The sequence below is a fragment of the Petromyzon marinus genome, chromosome 25 (genome assembly GCF_048934315.1).
Source record: "Petromyzon marinus isolate PM22_M1 ecotype Great Lakes invasive population chromosome 25, UKy_Petmar_22M1.pri1.0, whole genome shotgun sequence".
Taxonomy (NCBI): domain Eukaryota; kingdom Metazoa; phylum Chordata; class Hyperoartia; order Petromyzontiformes; family Petromyzontidae; genus Petromyzon; species Petromyzon marinus.
Window position 1 is genome coordinate 536,546 of NC_133691.1, and position 21,529 is coordinate 558,074.

The window sequence follows — 21,529 nt, forward strand, 5'->3', positions numbered from 1 at the left end:
GGCCGGAGGAGGAAAGAAAACGTTTGCTGCGTGGAACGGGTGTGCCTGAGGCTGTGCACTTGGACCTGGAAAACATCGAACTTGAGTTCAACTCCGTGGTGCAGCCCTTCCTGGCCGCCCACCCTACGCTCTTCGATAGCAAACAACACACACTGAACCTTTACAAGCGCATGGTTGCCTTTGTCATGGCCTACAGGTGTGGAATAGTTGCAGAATGGTGTTAATTGCAGAAAGTAGCCATTTAACAATGTGCCCTTGCGATTTAACAAATTGCACTTTGATTTAAGAATATTCCCCAACTCCCCCCCCATTGCGATACATAGATAATTCGCAGTGGCTGCCGAGTGTACAGGAACCAATTGCAACATAACTACACGATTCAAAAGTAAACAATTCCTATACGAGTCTCTGCATCTATTGTGAGCATAGGAAACTATTGTGATTTGATGAATCGATGCATAGTTACATGCTGAGCATAAAAATTGCAGAGTGTGAGATGGAGAGCAGTATTGCACTTGTTAACATGGAGTCTTTATAATGCAGTTTCCAGGAACCTCTGGAGGAAGAAGATGAGGATGAAAAAGATCCAAATCCACCCATTATGGTTCCAATGGCAGATATCCTCAACCACGTGTCAAACCACAACGCCAATCTGGAGTTCACCAAGGTGTGACCAAGCAAGACTTGCTTGCTTCACACATGTAATCGCCATCTTCTAATTTGTATTGAATACTCTTGGGTCTTTCGGCCAAGTCACGTAAATAAAAAATATTGTATTGAATAGTTACACTTGTTTGTTTTGTCTTGTGTGCAGGACTGCCTGAAGATGATATCGACACGCCCTATAGCCAAGGGGGAAGAGGTGTACAACACATACGGCGACCTGGCGAACTGGCAGCTGCTGCACATGTATGGATTCGTGGAGCCTCACCCTGCCAACAACAATGATGCGGCAGAAATCCAGATGACGACACTATATAAGGCCGCACTGCAGGGTAAAGACTATTTCATTGCTTGGATTTAGATCATACCAACCCCATGCAATAATTTAACTTTTGGCTTGGAAGGATGATTTAGATCATACCCGTACAGACCTGATGCTATGTTGATGGGCATCGGATAATTTTAGAGCTGTGCTGTCCAGTGTTTTACATCACTGGTAACGTCACAAAGCTCCTTTGGTTTAGATGACCATAAACACATTACAAAAATCTTTCAAGATCAAATATTTTTCATGTCATTGTGTACTGCTGTAGCTCTTATAATCCACTTGTGTTATTTAAACACCATTGTTAAACGTGCTGATCGAACAGTGTTTGGAGAAAGTAGGAAGCAGCTGGTCGAGAAGAAATGGAAAGTGCTGTGTGAGATGCTGCTGGTGGGCGAGGAGGGAGCGTTCGTTATCGGTCGCGAAGGAGTCCTCACCGAAGAAGAGCTCTACGCAGCCCTCAAGGTCCTTTTCTAAGCCAAATGTCATAATGTTATTGGCTGCCCGCAATGTCTATCTCCATGTGCTTTGATACCGTGCCTAAATAGTCACATCCACTGCTCTCAAATCGTGTATCTGCAAGATCTGTCAAATTTGCAGAGCACATTTGCTTCCGTAAATTGCTAATTAAAACACCAGCTCGACACTAACACCTTTCCTAATTCTACATGTACTCTGGACGTAATGGGACTTCTGCGACCGTATGCCTGTGTGTGACCTAGGTGCTCTGCATGTCAGAGGACGAGTTGGAGGACTACCAGGAGAACGAGGGGTGGGAGGAAGACGATGCAGCTGACGAGTCGCTGACCAATGAGGCAATTGTGGAGCTGCATCCCATGTGGCGGACACTGTTGGCAGAAAGCATCCGCTTAACACTGGCGGCATATGGCCCCGTGCAAAAGGAAGACGAGGCCATGCTCGCAGACCCCGTGCTCAGTGCCAAGCTGAGCCGCCGCGAGCGATACGCGCTGAACTTGCGCTGCGGACAGACGAGCATCTTGCAGAACTTGCTGCGGCTCACAGAGGGGCAGTTGATGGCCCAAGTCTAATTCCGAATGAGACGGCTTGATGAAAATTATTTGAACATCTCCCCCCACACCCACCCCTCTTTTGTACATGTAAAAAAAAGGAATGGGGACTGAGCCTTAGAGGAATGCTGCGTGGTGTAATGGTTAGCTAACTGAATATGCAAGCCAAATCAATGGTTAGATCGCTTGACGCGACTGCTGAAAAGGTGGGATAAGTTTCGTAAATCCCCCCTGCCCCACCCAGCAATGTAAATGGGTGCACCACAGTTAAGTCAATTACAGGTCACGTGTGGCGGGGTAAAGTGGGTATTTCCTCTTCTAATTGTGGAATAGGCCAAATTTGTCATACAGGGGGACTCTATACAGTGGAGGTTCTTCCTCCACTCGAGTAAGTAAGCAAGCAAAGCGTTTTAATGCGCTATAGCACAGCAGTCGCAATGAAATAAGGTTACAAGGCCAATATACTGTACGTTTGAGCAGATTCCAAAAGGAAAGAAAGCACAATGTAATTGTCTTCATTCATTTTAATGCTATCTTGTTTTTCACGTTATTGTATATTTTGTACAAAATTGACAATGTTCAACATAAATATAAATTCCACGATCACATTGCTTTGCATATTTCGACAGCACAAATGCAGGCACATAGGTTAAAGAGTAACACCTGATCACAATTCAAACTATAAAAAGTTTTTAATAAAAACGAATGCATATATTAAATGAAATCTTATAAATGCAAAGTATTATATATACCAATGAATGACAAGAAAACGGCAGTTGTGGCATTCCATCCTACATTTATTTAGAGGGTTGGTTGGGCTTAGAGTTTGCATTGGTCTCATGCTAGTAGTCCTGCCTTTTGCTTTTTCATGACATTTAACCAGTAGTCATGAGGGATGATGATGACTGAGGCATTTGTCCAGAAGTGGATTGACCTTGGCTGACGATGGTGAGACAGAGTTAACTGCTTAAATATATATTTTTAATAATTTTCAATTAACTACTGGAGATTGTTGCTCACCCAGCCTCATGCTAGCACTGAAGGTCATCACCCACCCAGTGGCACTGGGAAGGGAACTATCCCTGCTGCTCTGTCTCCCCGCCTGCGAGTTCTGTTTCTACAGTCTCCACCGTCTCTTCCATTTCCGTTGTCTCTTCTGTCTCCTCCATCAACGTCTCCTCCAACAACGTTTCTGCCATCTCCACCGTCTCCACCACTTCTGTCTCCTCGGTGTTGGCCATCTCTGGCTGCCCAGGCGCGGCGTCGTCCTCCTGCACGTAGACGATGAACTCGGACGATGGCTCACCCTGGCTGTACATGGTCACTGCCTCCACAGCGGCCTCAACGGCCGATGAAATGACCATGTGCTGCACTTCATAGCCCTGTGAACGTGAGACAAGTGGCAGGCACGAGTTAAGAATCTGCCGTGATATTTAGGAATGGCAATTTTCAGATGGAAGGCAATTCCTCTTTTTATGCAGTAGATGCGTACCTGAAAAGTGCTACATTTATTGAAAAGACATCAGGCAAGGAATTACTGTAAAGAGATGGGGATGAAGTGCAAATTTGAATTCCATTTGCACTATAAAAGCAATCTGCAGTCATCCCATGGTGGGACAAACACTTGGGATGAGGGCACGTCGCGTACTGTATCATTCCTTTGTATACCCAGAATTCCCACCGCTCAGCTGTGCCACTCAGGAATTTAGTTTGTCGTTGGCCACACAGAAACCACGTTAAAACGGGCACGTTCTGCCTTGTGCAAAAAGTGTTCTTGAATTGAACAGTTATCGCAAAAACACGTGTGAAATGTTGCGCAAGTACTGACCGTGCATGCCTCCTCCACCATCACTGTTCCAGGCGTCACGTCTGACCCCAACTCGATGATCTGATGCAGGAGGTTGACAGCTGACCCGCCCACTTGCTCTACTGCGCACATTTTCCATACAAACAAAACCTATGTTTTATTTGTTACACGGAAAGCACCATTTAGCTAGGTACCCAGCTAGTTTGCAAGGGATATCTGTGGCAGCAGAGAACAAGAGCATCAAAGTGATGGTACAAAGGATCAGGCAGTGCAGAGGACCAGAATGCAGAGATGCAGGAAAAAAAGTGCTTACACAAATGAATATTAATATAAATAGACAGTAAACTCTTGCAGGTTTTGCGTATGGGTTGGGCGATAAACCGCAGAGCCTGGTGTTTCCCTGACGTTTTCAATGGAGCATGTTTATCAACGAGAGAAATGCCCTTCTAAAGAAAGACCATGCTGTACACAAAGTATGGATCTCGTAGTCAATGGATACATCGGAATTGCCGATATCATGGGCAAAGACCTGAAGATCAAAATAATTCAAAGATTATTTTATGTAGGAGTGTTGGTAGCTGAGTGATACCAAATATGATTGATCGCTAAGGTGGCTTCCCCGGACACCAACTTTCACGAACTTTTCAGGAGCATTGAACCATATCGATTATTCAAGTTAGGCCGCCTTGGTGAGCAGATGAGTTTGGAAAGATTTAATTTATTAAGGCTTCAGTTGGGGGGATTGTTCCAGTTTAAGTCACCGGTAATTATCAGCTCTCGGACAGGGGCGGCCAAGGGCGCAGCAGCAGCCATCCTCGGGTGCGGGGTTCTCCACTGCAGTGCTTTGCCACGGCCAATTTCTTGATCTAATCCGGGGTAGCGGTGCACTACCCCCAGAGTGTCATTGTAGCTGTTGACCATGGCTCCACACGGATGCCATGCTTAGACTTAGATATGGATCCTAGTTTGAAGAAACTCATTGTTATGATTCGATCTCCCGGTGAAGCAGATTCCTCAAATCCCAGCAGTATACAGTGAGGGAAAAAAGTATTTGATCCCCTGCTGATTTTGTACGTTTGCCCACTGACAAATGATCAGTCTATAATTTTAATGGTAGGTTTATTTGAACAGTTAGAGACAGAATAACAACAAAAAAATCCAGAAAAACGCACGTCAAAAATGTTATACATTGATTTGCATTTTAATGAGGGAAATAAGTATTTGACCTCTGCATAACATGATTTAGTACTTGGTGGCAAATCCCTTGTTGGCAATCACTGGTCAGATGTTTCTTGTAGTTGGCCACCAGGTTTGCGCACATCTCAGGAGGGATTTTGTCCCACTCCTCTTTGCAGATCTTCTCCAAGTCATTAAGGTTTCGAGGCTGACGTTTGGCAACTCGAACCTTCAGCTCCCTCCACAGAGTTTCTATGGGATTAAGGTCTGGAGACTGGCTAGGCCACTCCAGGACCTTAATGTGCTTCTTCTTGAGCCACTCCTTTGTTGCCTTGGCCGTGTGTTTTGGGTCATTGTCATGCTGGAATACCCATCCACGACCCATTTTCAATGCCCTGGCTGAGGGAAGGAGGTTCTCACCCAAGATTTGACGGTACATGGCCCCGTCCATCGTCCCTTTGATGCGGTGAAGTTGTCCTGTCCCCTTAGAAAAACACCCTCAAAGCATAATGTTTCCACCTCCATGTTTGACGGTGGGGATGGTGTTCTTGGGGTCATAGGCAGCATTCCTCCTCCTCCAAACACGGCGAGTTGAGTTGATGCCAAAGAGCTCCATTTTGGTCTCATCTGACCACAACACTTTCACCCAGTTGTCCTCTGAATCATTCAGATGTTCATTGGCAAACTTCAGACGGGCATGTATATGTGCTTTCTTGAGCAGGGGGACCTCGCGGGCGCTGCAGAATTTTAGTCCTTCACGGCGTAGTGTGTTACCAATTGTTTTCTTGGTGACTATGGTCCCAGCTGCCTTGAGATCATTAACAAGATCCTCCCATGTAGTTATGGGCTGATTCCTCACCATTCTCATGATCATTGCAATTCCACGAGGTGAGATCTTGCATGGAGCCCCAGGCCGAGGGAGATTGACAGTTCTTTTGTGTTTCTTCCATTTGCGAATAATCGCACCAACTGTCACCTTCTCACCAAGCTGCTTGGCAATGGTCTTGTAGCCCATTCCAGACTTGTGTAGGTCTACAATCTTGTCCCTGACATCCTTGGAGAGCTCTTTGGTCTTGGCCATGGCGGAGAGTTTGGAATCTGATTGATTGCTTCTGTGGACAGTTGTCTTTTATACAGAGTGTGCTCCTAATCTCAGCTCGTTACCTGTATAAAAGACACCTAGGAGCCAGAAATCTTTCTGATTGAGAGGGGGTCAAATACTTATTTCCCTCATTAAAATGCAAATAAATTTATAACATTTTTGACATGCGTTTTTCTGGATTTTGTTGTTATTCTGTCTCTCACTGTTCAAATAAACCTACATTAAATTATAGACTGATCATTTCTTTGTAAGTGGGCAAACGTACAAAATCAGCAGGGGATCAAATACTTTTTTCCCTCACTGTAAGTAGTTGCAACACAGTTCAGTAACTCAATGTCACGAAGTTGATGATGACTGTCCCACAGATCTATAAATTATCCACACCTGACAATTGTAACAGCAGTATTGGAAATGTGGCATCTCATTTGTTGCTGATTATCAGACATAGGCACTGAGTCAGGAATAGATTAGCTTGCATTCAGATAGGTTGCAGGATCAGTTCTGATGTGAGTTATTGATATAATTATTGGCCTCAAGTGCTGAAGTATCAATTGGGTCTGATAGCCCATGCAAAAGGAGTCAATCCTAGCAAAACAGATGGGGGTAATGAGCCAATGGGGTGGTAGTCTAACTGCCTGGAAAGTATAAAAAGGCCAACTAAGCTCAGTTGAGAAAGAGTGGCAGCATCTGGCGCTTGACAGCACAGCTTTCCAGGAGGACAAAGGCAGCCAGGAGATGCAACGACCAAGAGTGGGGAATTGGTGCTCTGGTGAGGTCCAGTATCTAAGACTACATTAAACTTCACACTCGCTATAAAAAGTTTGAGCTTATGGCTGGGGGATCCTCATGGTGTTTACAGGTTTTTTTACAGGGTTTTGGTGGGGGGGCCTGTTGAGCAGAGATCAATGTGGGGCACAGGTGAGAGTGCGGCCCAGAGACTTCGGAGGACCTACCTTGGCATTCCCAGCTACACAGATTTCTGGTGGGAGGAATCATGATGAGAATCTTGTTTGTGGTCATGCGTGTGCCGTGTTAAGCATCTTGTCTCGCAAATGAGAGTGAGCATCAGCGAGCACTTGAGTTGTAAGAGCTCTGACGTGAAAGATGAACACACCAAGCGGTGCGAGTGAAAGTGTGAGATTGCGTAGGTTTGGATGAGTTTCGGCAGTGTGGTATGGGTTGTAATGACACGATGCCCCCACTGGTAAATTGGGATATTTATCTGGATTGAGCAATATTGAAGACAATGCAGGAGTTGCTCAACACACTGCTCCATGGAAAGTAGTGTAATCTGGGCAGTGACGTTAGAGTAAGTTTGACCATCTGTTTTTTCATGTCAACATCTTAACGGGGTAATGGCAGAATATGTAATTGGTTCGAATTGTGATATACTATGGCAAGCTACTGTTCTAGCCTAAGAGATTGTAAGTAAGCATGGACTGGTGTTACCACCCACCGCTCTCTATCGTGTAGCGTAGGTCCTGCAACGCGGCCACCGCTGTCTCCGTGCTTCGTGCTTCCTCCAGCTCCTCCAAGTGACTGGCGGTGTCCACTGACAGCACCAGGGCATGCTCCTGCGAGCACCAGAGCAGAAGGCCATTTTACCATAATCTGATGCGTCACAAACCCCAAGCGTCACAGCGCTATTAAACGACAGTCACAGCGACCTCCCGCAGTTGTGTTTCCCAATCTACTCCGTTAATTTTCAGTTCAATTCGTTATGATTTCTGCACCTGATGGTATTCATGGAAAACTGTCTTGTGAACGCTTGCAAGCACTACAGCTGAAGAAATTGAGCCCTTTAGTGAAGAGCATCATTGCAGGTTAACAATGCGCCAGCACTTTACGAAAGAACAACTATGTGAAATTCAACATTGTAAGACTTCACGGACGTATGACTTTTTGGAGATTACGCAGATACGTATACAAGTTCACACTGAGCAGTAACGATGGCCGCGAGGTAGATTTTTTTTTAAACGCCTTACCTGATCCAAACCTCGCATCTCGGGTGTCTGGAGGAGCTTTAGGTTGTGGCGAGTCTTAAAGTGGCGGTTCAGCTCCCATTTGGTATGGTAAACATAGTCGCAGATGGGGCACTTCACCCCACCTGTGACAACAAAAACACCACACATGCTTGTGTTAAAGTGAAGATTACAACGACCAAGAGACAGTGGAAGGCGCCTTACAAATAAATGTAAATGATTATTTAACCAGATTCACACAATTGTATGAATCTTTTTAAAAAATTCACACAATTGTATGTACCAACTGGCACCCTGCGGGCCACGTGCACTTGGGAATGTCCCGCTGATATAGGTGAGTGAGATGAAAGCGACATACATAAGGGAGAGATGAGAGAGGTATAGACACGAGATGCAAGTTAGATGAGCACGAGACAAGAGGTACAGATGTCATGATGTCATGTGGCATTATAACGTCTGTACACATGGCATAAGATGTTACGCAACCCAACTGCACATGGACATTTTATTACGCGTCCCACCGGGAAAAATATAGTTTTAAAAGCCTATTATCCAGAGTCAAGAAATAATTGCTGCTGATCTCTCACCTGGACTCAGCAGCTGGTGCTGGCTCTGGTTGCTCTTGGCAGGGTTTGTGTAATCCAGGTCTGGGTGCTTCTTGTGGTGGTGTCTCTTCAGGGAGCTCACCTGATTGCACGAGTAGCTGCAGTGCTCACACCGGAAAGGCTGAAAATCAACGCAGAGGGAATGAGTGGTTTTACCAGACACAAACACTTTAGGCAGATAAACATTGCTGTTGTGTAGTGACCCGACACAAGCTGTGATCTGTATTGTGTGGATCATGAACGTTATTTGTTGTAGGTGCTAGTGCCCATGGCGAGAGTGGTCACCTTCAAGCTGGAATGCTGTTCCATGTGTCGGGTGAGCTTGGACTTCACCGACGCCGAAAAGTCGCACAGCAGGCACTTGAATTGTTTGTCTGACCAATACACAATATGGGCAACACACAGTGGGTTTTCACTCACAAGAGGCACAACCAATGTTAACCCTGCATCCAGGAGACCCTGCATGATGATGTCTTTGGTACACATGATAGAGGCTCTTGCATGACCTTCTAAAATACAATAACTTATTACATATAAGGATCAGTAATTAATTTGTGAGAATATATACAATATTGCTTTTAGGGTCCTTCAGACCCCAAAAATGGAGAGTTAAGTAGTATAGCCCTTAATTCAACCTATCTACAGAGTCAGGGAGGTCATTACATGTGGAAATGACACAGTAGATACCACTAATATAGTCACACTACAAAAGCTGATGGAAGTTGCGCTGACAATTGTAGCCAGACATTCTGACGGTGTATACCTTTCTGCGAGTGCAGATGTTTGTGGTTGGCCAGGTTTCCCTTGGTCTTGAACTTCTTGCCGCAGATGTCGCACAGGTGGGTTTTCTCCATGCTGTGTGTGTTCATGTGCGATGTCAGATTGCTCTTGTTGCCAGTGGCATAGGGACATTTGGAGCACTTGAACGGCTTCAGGCCTGGGATGTGCAAATGAACAGATCACGCAGCAGACCACTTAATAATGCTCCAAATTAGCAGACAACGGCTAAGGCTCATTCTGTCAACTCTGGGTGTTTATACTAATATGTCAGAGTCCCTGAAATGCTGTAGAAACCTGCATGGTTATGAAACTGCAGCTATATAAAAGGGTTGCTGCTGTGGTATAATGGCGATCACACTGGACTTGCAATCTAGAGATCCCTTGTTCAATTTGATCTCCTGGCATGCCAGTTTGAAAAAGGAGCTTTCTTTTTTTAATCCGCCGCCCTACCCTTCCCCACCCCTGTCCGCCGAGCAGTATGAATGGGCACATGGAAGTCTATTGGTAGATCGTGTGTGGTAAGGTAAAGTGTGGCTACTCCAATCTCTTCTAATAAGTCTGGCCAACATGGAAAAGTAGGCCAAATTCCATATAGAGGGGTCCTTCAGAGCTCCCGTCTTCCAGCAGCAGTGCGAGTAAACAATACAGGGCTAGACCTTTACTGTTTTAGATATATATAACAGAGGAGCTCTATAAGTTGTAGGGTTCTTGCCCAGATGCCTGGGTCAAAGGACAACGTACCTTCGTGGGACCAGATGTGGCGCTGCAGGTCAGTGCTGGCTTTGTGGAAGTGCTTGTCGCAGTATGGGCATTTGATGGCGCGCTTTCCGATCAGTCCCTTCATCTGCACCGGCTTGCCAAGCAGCTTTGCGATGCTGCTTGCTGGGACCTCTGTGCGTATCCGTGTGTGTGCACGTGGCGAACATTCATGGCCGTACACAAAATACAGTCACAGTCACTACTTGGGCATGAAAAATGTCCCTTATGCTCATGGTACAAGTATCACATCATGCATATAATAATTGATTAATATATTTAGCAAAGGAAACATGTCCAAATTTCACTGAACATCTGTGAAAAAGAGCTTCATAGCTCATCGGATTCCTCCAGTATAAATAAAGATTCTGATTCTCATATTCCTTTAGGCTAATGGAAGGAAGAAGCTAGAATAAGAAATAACTAATTATAAATGTCATACAAACAAAACATTAAAAATAACACAATTATTGATTAATGAATTGAATCTTAACCCTGAAACGTGACAATCCATAGAATCACTGTGGAGATGTTTATAGTGTGGTCATTCATGGTAGTATGCTCCCAACTGATAAAGTTGTTTTCAACCAGGGCTGATATACTTAAAAAATGAACTGGTAATTTACGTGGCCAATCAACACGTCTGCACACATGTACACAGCAAAGGGTATTGCTGTAGAATGCATGCATAACACTCACCTGGGTGCTGCCTAAATATGTGGCTCTTGAATGCCCGCCCATCAGTGTGGGTTTTGTTACAAGCCGGACACTGGTACAAATGCTCCTTCTGCAGCACAGGGGCAAGATTGTAACACACAACAGTGCCGACTTTAAAAAAAACCTTTGACTACCAAGAATCACGATCGTCAATGGTGCGTGCATGTCTTATCAGATTACAGAAGCTAAGTATGTTTTGAGCCTGGACAGAGTTTGGATGTGTGACCACCACGCACACATAGGTTGTTGTCCCTAGGATTTCCTGGGTTACATGGTGGGCTTCTATTGCTAGGCTACCCACCCCTTCACCAACCTGCACGGACCAGCAAGGTTGTGCATGGTCAAATAAGTTTGTTTAACCAGGAAGTGAGAACTCTTAAGATAGAAGTCTCATTTGCAAGAGTGACCTGGGTCACCAAAATGGCAAAGCAAAATATTTAAAATGAAGTACAGTAATGAAACAAACGGAAATCAAAGACAATAGTTACATGAGAATGTAAAATATTCTACAACATAAATCAATGTTCAATAATGCATTACCTGTAGCTTAAGTCGGCTCCAGCAGATCATTTTTAGTATGATCATAGTAAATTTTTCATTAAGTTAGTGAAACATATATAGGGTGATTATTGTACTCTGTAAATAAACAAAAATATACCAGTCCAATGAAATTGCAAGTGAAGTTATAAATAATCGACAGCTTAGCATCAAATTGTGATTTAGATGGGACAGTCACCAAGGACATTGTTGAAGCAATGGAATTCAAGGTCTATGGGGCATGAATAAAGAATTAATGAGAACCACGTGAGTTATTTATTCTCTGCACGAAGTAACTCCAAACAGCCCCCATGACTTGCACAGCCGCGTAGAGGTCCTCCTTCAGCAGTGTATTCACAATAGGGTTGATCGTGTACATATGTAATACATGGTGCATGGATTGTTATGGTAACACTGCAGGGTAGCACATGCAGAGAGAAAAGGGGTTATATTGCATTTATATTGCATTGTGTGGAGTCTTTGCACAGAAGCAGCACACCTCGGCTGCCCTGTCGGCAGATCACCACCTAACCTCAATCTTGTGACACGAGGGGGTCGGCTCGTGGAGAGAGGCCACGAGCCGTTTATCCTGCCGTCACGTACTTCACAGCCCCATTGCAAAGCCCTGCAGCCAATGTGATGCAGCATAAAGTAATATCAAGATTCACTGCTTGGTATAACTACTATGAGTGCTTAAAACCTAATGTGAAGTTTTTAAATGTGTCACGGGGAAAATGTGGAAATGTTTCTCTATCAACTCTGCTTTTACAACCATCTGGCGTCCGTTGGGTAGCTTAAACTCCATGCTTATTTTAATTGTCGTGCAATCTGTGAGCTCAGATCACAAAAATGTACCCACGAACGATATGTAGAATGAGAAACTATATACGAGATCATTTAAAAAAAAAATAAACGTCTTTATCAACACTGCAGTGGGGGTGGGAGTTATGTTTACACATTCCCTGCCAACAACTTCTAATGCCTTTGCGGACCAGCCTGGCTGGCCATGCACACGCAATACAATGCTATAGGCAGAGCGCGAAAGCGCCGATGACGACAAGCACCACTACATTCGTGTGGGTTCAGGGGAAAGAAGGTTAGGTCACTCACATTCGCCGAGTGCCGTCTCTGTATGTGTCCCTGTAGCTTGTACTTGTCGGCTGTGATGAAGGTGCAGCCAGGCTCACTGCAGCTCATTTTCTGCTGGCCGTGCTTGAGCGTCTCGTGCCGCTTGAGTCCGTTCTTGGTGGCGGACGAGTAGTCGCACTGCGTGCAAACGTAGGGGTGCTCGCGTGTGTGTGTCCGCATGTGCATGTCTAACATGCCCTGGTACCAAAAGAGCTTCCCTGCATAGATGGGCGGTACAGAAAACACAACAAATACATTTAAATCTGCATAAAATGAGTATGGTGAGGCTATGAAGTGACAAGATGTTATGACCGATGAGCCTACCACAATGTTCACACTCCAGGTCTCCGAACTCTCGTCTCAGCTTATCGTAGACAGCGCGGCTGAGGGACCTCTTCGGCAGCTCACCGAAGATTAAATCAAAAGCGGACAACCCCTCTTGTGTGGCATCAATTTCCTTGGCCATGCTCAAACATTCAGACTCTGGTCCGACGACAGATGAACCTGGCTCCGGGTCACTGCTGCTCGTTGCTGCAGGCTCGCACTCCAGGTCTGCTTTGCTCTGCAGGCGATCGTTCTCCCCGCTCGTCTGTAAGCCAACGTTCAACAGCAATGCCCCGTCGCCATCCTGGCCGAGCTTTTCGCCGTCCACTGCATTGTAAAACGACGCTTGAGTGTTCTGAATTAGCGTCTGGTCGTCCTTTTGATCCCCGGTGTCGGGCTGCTCGGCATCGGCCGAATCCTCGCCGATGCCAGGCTCCACGAGGTAGAAGCTCCGACCGAGGGATTCGTCGAAGAGGACGTCGGACGCGAAACGTGGATCATCGGCATGCTGCTTGGCCAGGTGCGATCGGAGCCAGGCCGCGCTCACAAACTTACAGGTGCAAACCGCGCATGTGTACACCATGCGGTGCCTGCCACGTTCAGAGAAAATAATTGATGAATGTCACGGGTATACAAAGTTAAATCGACACAATTGATATGATAAAATCGATATTTATGCTGTGCACAAGGATATCGCAAAATGGTCAATGCAAAAACTACATTTAAATATGTAAAATAAGCCGTAGTATCTAAATGCTGCTTAAAATCCTTTTCTTAGAAAACAGTTAACAGCAACACATAAACAATAACTCGGAAAGATATATATGTTCCAGCATCTTATTAATGTTTCCTATGTCTCATGGAGGTGCTTTGTGAAGTAATGATTATGTAAAGAGGACTTGTAATCCAGAAGTTGCTGGTTCGATTCAGTCTGCTGGCATGGCAGTTGCAACATTGTTCAAGATTCGTAAATCCTCCCATCTCTGCCCACCCAGCAGTATAAATGGGCACACTAATTTGTCTATCGGCAGGTCGCATGTGGTGGGGTAAAATGGGGGCATTCCCATCTCTTTCAAGAATCTTCGCCAGTGTAGAAGAGTGGCCCTAAAATGCCCTCCAATGGCAACCCTTCCGCCAGCAGTGGGAGAAAGCAGGTTATTGCAGGGCTGCACTTTTGCCTCTTTTATCGCAGGCGGCAACAACGTGGCTTAAAGGAGAGGGACGGTCACTTGCCTGTGCACGTGGGCCTTGAGCACCGACAGGCGGGATGCCGTGTAGCTGCAGAGGTGGCACGAGAGCGTGTGGTGCACGCCGGGCTCGGCGTGGGTGAGCCGGTGCTGGTCGCGGGCGTACTGCGTCTTGAAGGCATGGCAGCACACGGGGCACGTGTAGAGCAGCTGGCGCCGGCCCTCGCGCGTGCGCAGCCTCAGCTCGGCATAAGCCAGGCGCACCTTCTCGTCCTGCTGGTCGTGGGTCTGCTCCAGGTGCTTCAGCAAGTTCTTCACTTCGGTGTAGCTGCCATGCACAAGAAGCGCATAATTCAGGGATGGGGAAGCTATGGCTCGCAAGCAGAATGATTTCATGCAGCTCGCGGACATATGGTCGTGGGCCACTCAAACGTTAAACTTGAAACACTTCTGAAAGCTCACATGCATAATAAGGGTTTATTCATGTCACACAGCGTGTTACATCTACATTGTTCTAAAATATCGGTGGGTAGGAGATGTTAGCTACCTTGCCTTGTATACAGAAGATCGTGGGATCGAACCCGACCCTAATGCATGTAAATTTGGAGTTTGCATGTTCTCCCTGTGGTCGCGTGAATTTTTCTCCGGGTCCTCCGGTTTTTCCCTCCACATTTATAAACACCCGTTTAGAGTATTTGGCTGCTATAAACTTCAACACGATAAGCCACTTCATTTGGCTATCATTTGTGGCCAAGTTGCTTCTGAAAAAGAGCTATAGAGCTCAGTGGACCTCACCTGGTCAAATAAAAGTTTGTTTTTTAGTTTACATCCGCGTACCGCATCCTGCAGAAGGAGCACGCATGCTTCACCCGCTGGTGCACGCGCTCCATGTGCACGCGCAGGTGTCCCCGGTTGCGGCAGGTAAAGGGGCACTTCTCACAGCTGAAGGATTCGCCCGTGTGCTTGCGAATGTGCACCACCAAGTTGGCCTGCGCACGTCATCGGCAAACGATCAATGTCACTCATCGTAGGTTTTTAAGAGAACTTAAAGTCTACTTATTGTTATGCTCGGGAATGATAACATACCTCCCGTCTAGTCTGGCAGAGGTCACGTCACACGTAGAAAATTCAAATACCACGAACACAGCTTACTGCTATAGCAGATTTGTTTAGTTGTTTTGGCCAAGATTGACAAATAAACATTTGTCTTTACAATATGTAGCATTGCCACACATGCTATAAAACACATGTGTGTGGATGTATGTTCACGCACTTGCCTCTGTTTTAACTTGCATGTCACAGTGCGTGTGTTTGTGAGCTTTCTGTGCGAAGATTTTTCTTGTAAAGTCAAATTCTCCAACAAAATGGAGGCTTCATTAATTAACTGGATTGAGTGATTTGGTGGTAAAGTTCAGTTACCTTGATGGCACTGGCATAGTCACAGTCAGGGCACTTATAAGGCTTCTCCTGGGTGTGGACACGCAGATGGACCTGCAGCGAATACTTAAACTTGAAGACCTTTCCACAGTACTCGCACGAGAAGATCTTCAGACTGTTTGCCCTGCAGCGGAAGTGTGCAGCGGATGAGGAATAGCGCGTATGTTTTAACCGTGTAATGAGCGACTTCCACGACACGTCTTGTAGAGGGTACTTCTTCTTTATTACTCACACTGGGCACAACACAGGCCAACACTTGTTCTTCCTCACACTTAGTATAACTCTAGGTATTAACACCTCGACTGGCCACACACATCCTGCCCCTTTGTCTGCATAACTCCACCACTGCTCAGCCCAAGAGGCCCCGGCCAGCAAGCTCTTCAACTATCTCCGGTAGATTTTATCTTATTATTTATGATGAGATATAATGTATGTTAACTTATGTGCATTTGTGTACACTTCATGACATTTAGTCACAAATTTTCTTCTAGAAATGTTGACTCAATGCAACCCCTGATTTTAACAACATCTGTGGGATATTAGAGTTTACTTAAAGTAATTTCGAGTGAAGCAGCATTTTCCAGGAAGACATCCCTTATGTATAACGTGGGATTCCTGTATAGGCAGTATAAGCATATGGACCAAAGCGTGTTAATTGTGCCGTGAGGCACTTGCCTCGTGATGTTGTTTTGTCCGGTGCAGAGCTGTGAAATGGAGTACTCCTGGAAGCCTCGTTCCTGGGTAGCTTCCATGGCGGCAGGCTGCATCACCGCGTCAGCTAACCCCTCTGGGCCAGGTGCTGGCACGGTCCTTGCTGCATCCATTTTTTGGCAACAATGGAATTTCAACAACACGGTTACTTCACTACAATACAGACTATTGCTTTTTCTATCTCCAAAAACAAGCTTGCTCCTCTGCACTGACAGTGATGTGGTAAGTATAACGTTGTTTTTGTGCCCAACATATAATTATACTCCTCATGTTCTTCATTGACATTGCTTTTATATGTAGTACTATCCAATTTACGTCTCCCCCTTTTACACTGCCCTGCAATTGCACTAGGGGGCAGTGGGTATGGCAATCACGACACAACAATCCTGTGAGCTGTTGAGGCCTCAATAGATGATCAATATGTTCACCTTAGCTCCCAGATCTTTTGAAACTTTATAAAAAGTGTTGTTCATGGATAAATAAGGGTTTCTGTTGCAAGGTAGCTTTAGTGTTGAAAGTGGATTTGTTTATTTATTGTGCTTGTGCACCACTGCCAATGCAGTTTCTTAATATTTTAGAACAGTTTCATAAAATGGTTGTCTAATTTCGGTAGCACTAAAAAGTAAAAAAACTAAAATTAGTCAAGTAAACCCAATTAATCCGGCAGTTTATCCTCTTGTCAAATTACAACACAAAAAAGTTACCATTCCGATAACCTGTCTGTAAAAGGGCACGAGATACAAGTCCGAGTCGCACCTGATACGGTCTCCTGGGGCATGAGCAGCAAGCCAGCAGGCGCATTGCTCTCCTCGGTAGGTGCAGTTGAGTCTTCTTGCACTATTTTCTGAACGTTCGCTGGTTCTGCTTGTTCCGTTTCTCCTTTGATGTTCTGTTGCTCATTTCGTTCTCCAGAGTCTCCCACGTCTGCAGGCATAGAGGCACCTGCATCATAACAAGAAGAACAACCATGCTGCTTATACTCGATCAAGCAACAAGTATGTCAAAAGTGGAATAACACCCTATTATAATAAAACACAAACACGTTATAGTAGAGGGCAGCCTTTACCTTTCTCCCTCTTCTCCTCTGCATCCTCCCTGTCCTCGCCCGCAAGTGACATGCAGCGATGCTTTCTCAGCTGACGTTGATTGGAGAATCTGCGCCGGCATTTCCCACAATTCATTTGGTCGTGAGCCACTTGCTCCTCAGGCTCCGGCTCTCTGTCTAGGTTGTTGTTCACTGGGCCCCCTTCACCACCACAGTCAATGCCAACCTGGAGCTCTTCTGTTCCTAGAGTGCTTGCAGGATTACTCTTTTCAGAGTCGATCTTTGCCTTCATATTGTCATCAACCCCTGAGGCATCTGCAGCATCAACGCTGGACTTCTTGCGTGACCCTTTAGGCCGTCCCCTCTTTTTCTTCACCTCTGTAAATCCAGAGACAACCCACATCATTCCCAATTACTGCACAGTAACTTTTGACTTATCTGAATTCAAAGAAAATTGCAACCACTTTTACACTCTAAAGAGCTGTTATTGTACGATATATTCACTGAAATTTTAATTATAAGCATTAATACGATGCTGCATAACTTCTCAATTGCAATTATGCTTAAGCCTACCCGGCTGCCCAGAATTCGCAACTCCGGCTTCGGACAGGGGCTGGAGAAGAATGACGATGGTGCCAGGAGGCTCATCTTCTCCTGGATGGCACTCGGTCACGTGTGACAGGAGTCGGGTCTTGTTGGGTGAGAACTGGTTACACAACCGGCACATGTACAGGGCTCCACCTGCAACGCAAGTCATCAGCTTTAGGATTCGGCACGCCGACAATGCTGTAATGTCCATTCTGCCTCGCAATGGAATACATGTGCCTACACATTTTCTAAATTTACTCATTTATCCAGGAACGCCACACTGAGTAGTCGGACACTTTTTAAGGAGGGTCCTGCATTGAGTCTTTATTTCAAGGTGTTTTCAGCCAATGAATAACGTTTTTAGACAAGTGGGAGGAAAGTGGAGCACCCAGAGAAAACCCGACGCATGCGAGGGGGCAACACTATCCACGTACAGATGGAAACTGATAGCGATGGTTTCACTTGCTCTACTTCCTGATCCTGGCGAGCCAGACTATGGCATCTGGACGCCACCGGGGAGTTTCACAACATTGAGCGAGCCACCAACCCTCACTGCGGGTTACACGTGTGCAAGCCAGCACCGCTCCGCTTCCCAATGTGTTCTCAAAAACTAAACAGCACACTTCGATACACGAACCACATTTGATTGGGAGGGTTAGGGGAGCAGATTGAGATAGGGCGGTAATTGTTTGGGTCGTTTGTAGTGCCATATTTATGACGAGGGCGCATGAGCAGTTCCCATTCAGGAGGGTGGATGCCTCTGGAATGTAAATGCTAAATGTATGGGCTACAGGTTTTTCAGTGACGTTACCCACAATGTGGAGGACAAAGACGGTCAGGAAGCCATTGCCACCATTACCAAGGGAAATGTTTTTTTGTATGTACGTTTGCTGTATGTTGAACTTCTTTCGCACCGTAAGTAGCCAACCGTGCGAATTGGAGGTGCGTGGAGAAACAAGGACAGGACTTTAAACTCCGAGATTGGGAGGAAATTAAATTGCCGTGTTTTTTTGCCAGTTGTTTCCTTGGTAGATTTAAAATATCCCATTTAAGAAAATTCACCAAACTGGGTTGTTAAAACCCAGTGGTGACACTGATAAATACAAATCTCAATTATGAACACCGCAGCACTTTCATTTACATTCAATGAAGACTGAGTGTTGTAATAATTTTGTATAAACCCACTCCAGAATTAAAATGGTAATAATCACGTTGAGACTTTAAAAAAATCACCCAATGAAACACAACACGAACAAACAAGTCCACGTGCCGTGTACTGTAACTGTGCCCCTCTCGCCTGTCCTAACACAACGCTAGGAGGCACAAGCGGGACAACTGTAGCAACCACAAGGTGGGCAGGGTGTTGAGGGCGAGCGCGCCGCGAGTCGTGTCACAAGCTGCGAGCTCAGCCGGACCCGAGGGCTTCTTCTGCTCCCAGTAGCCGAGCGAGGCTCCGATTTGCGCGGCCACCATTTCCTGCCGCCGCCGCCTTCTCCACTCACCTGAGGCCATCGCGAGATATCCCCCAAGCCCGGCGCCGATTCTATTTCAAAATGAGTTTCGAGAATAATTTTTCCGCCCAACTCCTTTCCCTTTTACGCGGATATTTCGCACTCGTTTTTTGGGCTCATCTCGACGAATCTGCTCGCTTCAAAAGAGAGGAGGTTAGACATGGCCGATGGACGCGCGGAGGGGGTGGGGGGGGAAAGCAACCGGAGAGTGGGCGGGGCGAAAACGACGAGCAACTGCGGCCATCTTACTGCGGGGTAGCGCGTCGTCAGGCGGCCATCTTACTGCAGGGTAGCGCGGCGTCAGGCGGCCATCTTACTGCGGGGTAGCGCGTCGACAGGCAGCCATCTTACTGAGGGGTAGCGCATCGTCAGACGGCCATCATGCCTCAGGGTTATATCAAAGTCGAAGAATCCAATGAGCGATGCAGCTCTTTTTTACGGAATCAATATTTATCCTGGAGGAACCCGATGAGCTATAAAGCTCTTTTTTCACGGATGTCCAATATGAGCGAGTCAGCAAGTTACAACGGCAAAGGATACACACAGCGATAGGAGTACAAATTAGATCAAATTTTAAGTCATGAAATATAAATGATCTAAGTCCGATTCATCAAGATGATGCAGGGCAGCAAAACATCAACAAAAGTCCCAGGCCACACAGTAGTGCCGCAATGCAATGGCACATCAACATTGAACTATCGATACAGAGGAAATGATCAAAGTAGCATAAAGAGAGGGTCTTTTAAAAAATGCTGCTGCATTTATGCACTGCCATAAAAAGGTTGTGCGGCCGACCAGTTGCGTAAGAAAGACTTTATATATTTATGTGCACAGTCAGATGTGGAAACATTGCCTCATTTTGTGAGGCAATGTTGACAAAAAACCCGCCACTTTTTTCAAATTTTCTTGCTGTGGGTTTCACACCTGATGATGATTGCTTGTGTTGCAGTCGAAACGTCGTGAGAATGTTATTGTTTTATATTTGTATTATTTTATTGCTTCCCTTCTACGTGACTTTACCGAAAGAACCAAGAATATGGGTAGAAGTCTGTTTAGTAGGATTCTTGCCAGTATTTTGCCAGCGGTGGCAAGAAGAGAGATTCCTCTGTAGTTGTCACAGTCTGACTTGTCACCTTTTTTGAAGATGGTGACAATGATGGCATCTTTCTGTTCATTGGGAAGGTCTTCATCATTCCATATCCTGGCCATGAGGGAGTGCAGGTGTTCTAGTAGGCGTTTTCCTCCATGTTTGTAAATCTCAGCAGGAATCTGGTCTAGCCCACTATCTTTGTTCTCTTTCATCTGCTTGACAGCTTTAGCCACTTCAATCATCGTTGGTTCTCCAGAAAAGTCCTCAGTGGGAGAGTGCTGCGGAATCTCACTGAATATAGAAACGTCTACAATGGCTTTGCAGTTGAAAATACTGCTGAAGTGTTCCTGCCAGCGGGAGATGTTTGCATTTTTGTCTTTTAATATTTCTGTCCCATCTTTAGACTGGAGTGGTGTGAAGCCCTGTTTTGAAGGTCCATATAAGACTAGTTGCTATAAAAAAATGCATGTGGGTTATTGGAATCTGCAAGATGTTGTGTTTCTATTGCTTTGTTTTTGAACTAGTTCTCCAGTTTCCCAGATTTTAGTTTGTACTTTAAATTTGGCCTCCTTTTATGCTTGTTTTTATCTGTCTAGACTTTGTTGTTGCCAGGCGATTAATGCTTTCTGCTTCTTGTCAATGTGGCCTGTGATTTCGTGGTCACTGTCATCAAGCCAGTCAGTTTTTCCTTCTTGTGTGCCAATGGTGTTTTCACAGCTGGTTATAACTGACATCTTCAAGTTGTGTCCAGTACTCATGCACATTTTTCCTGAAGCCTGCTTCGTGCTAAGTCTTTGAGCTAGTTGTTCTTTCAGTCAGGACTGCACTGCTGGGTCTTTTAGTCTGGTTATATTGAGTTTTTTCCTCTGTAGCTTTGGTCGGTTGATATGTTTGTGGTCTAGTTTGAGAGTCATCACTGATCTAATTAGTCTGTGGTCAGTCCAGCAATTGTCTGCATTGATCATTGCACGAGTGATGCGGACACCTTTGCTGTCAAGCTTCCTGACAATCACATAGTCCAGTAAATGCC

At 45.6% G+C, this 21,529-nt stretch overlaps 2 protein-coding genes across 7 annotated transcripts in view; one reads left to right on the top strand and one right to left on the bottom strand.

The window, feature by feature from the left end:
• SETD6 (SET domain containing 6, protein lysine methyltransferase) overlaps nucleotides 1–2,619 on the top strand; it is a 49,262-nt gene extending 46,643 nt beyond the window's left edge. For all 3 annotated transcript variants that reach the window (XM_032960831.2, XM_076069602.1, XM_032960832.2), the window contains 5 exons: nucleotides 2–196; nucleotides 544–667; nucleotides 815–995; nucleotides 1,314–1,453; nucleotides 1,711–2,619. In XM_032960831.2, coding sequence (XP_032816722.2) covers nucleotides 2–196; nucleotides 544–667; nucleotides 815–995; nucleotides 1,314–1,453; nucleotides 1,711–2,037 — 967 coding nt within the window. In that variant the 3' untranslated portion in view covers nucleotides 2,038–2,619. The remainder of the gene's footprint in view (nucleotide 1; nucleotides 197–543; nucleotides 668–814; nucleotides 996–1,313; nucleotides 1,454–1,710) is intronic.
• On the bottom strand, nucleotides 1–19,603 carry LOC116946020 (zinc finger protein ZFAT). 4 transcript variants are annotated; one of them, XM_032960815.2, is made up of 19 exons: nucleotides 19,401–19,603; nucleotides 17,884–18,051; nucleotides 17,332–17,688; nucleotides 17,022–17,207; nucleotides 16,230–16,368; nucleotides 15,537–15,678; nucleotides 14,955–15,106; nucleotides 14,164–14,445; nucleotides 12,931–13,520; nucleotides 12,589–12,824; nucleotides 10,924–11,011; nucleotides 10,210–10,359; nucleotides 9,452–9,625; nucleotides 8,974–9,062; nucleotides 8,671–8,809; nucleotides 8,087–8,208; nucleotides 7,558–7,675; nucleotides 3,845–3,945; nucleotides 1–3,398 (listed from the first exon to the last, which is right to left on the bottom strand). In XM_032960815.2, the coding sequence occupies exons 1-19, from the start codon at nucleotides 19,408–19,410 to the stop codon at nucleotides 3,093–3,095; spliced, it is 3,549 nt and encodes a 1,182-aa protein (XP_032816706.2). In that variant the 5' UTR covers nucleotides 19,411–19,603; the 3' UTR covers nucleotides 1–3,092. The 4 variants fall into 4 exon arrangements, with proteins under 4 accessions (XP_032816706.2, XP_032816705.2, XP_032816704.2 ...); XM_032960814.2 differs by lacking the exon at nucleotides 19,401–19,603 and adding an exon at nucleotides 19,314–19,396 and having other exon boundaries at nucleotides 17,022–17,189; XM_032960813.2 differs by lacking the exon at nucleotides 19,401–19,603 and adding an exon at nucleotides 19,314–19,396 and having other exon boundaries at nucleotides 3,845–3,942.
• Between the last annotated feature and the right edge of the window lie 1,926 nt (nucleotides 19,604–21,529).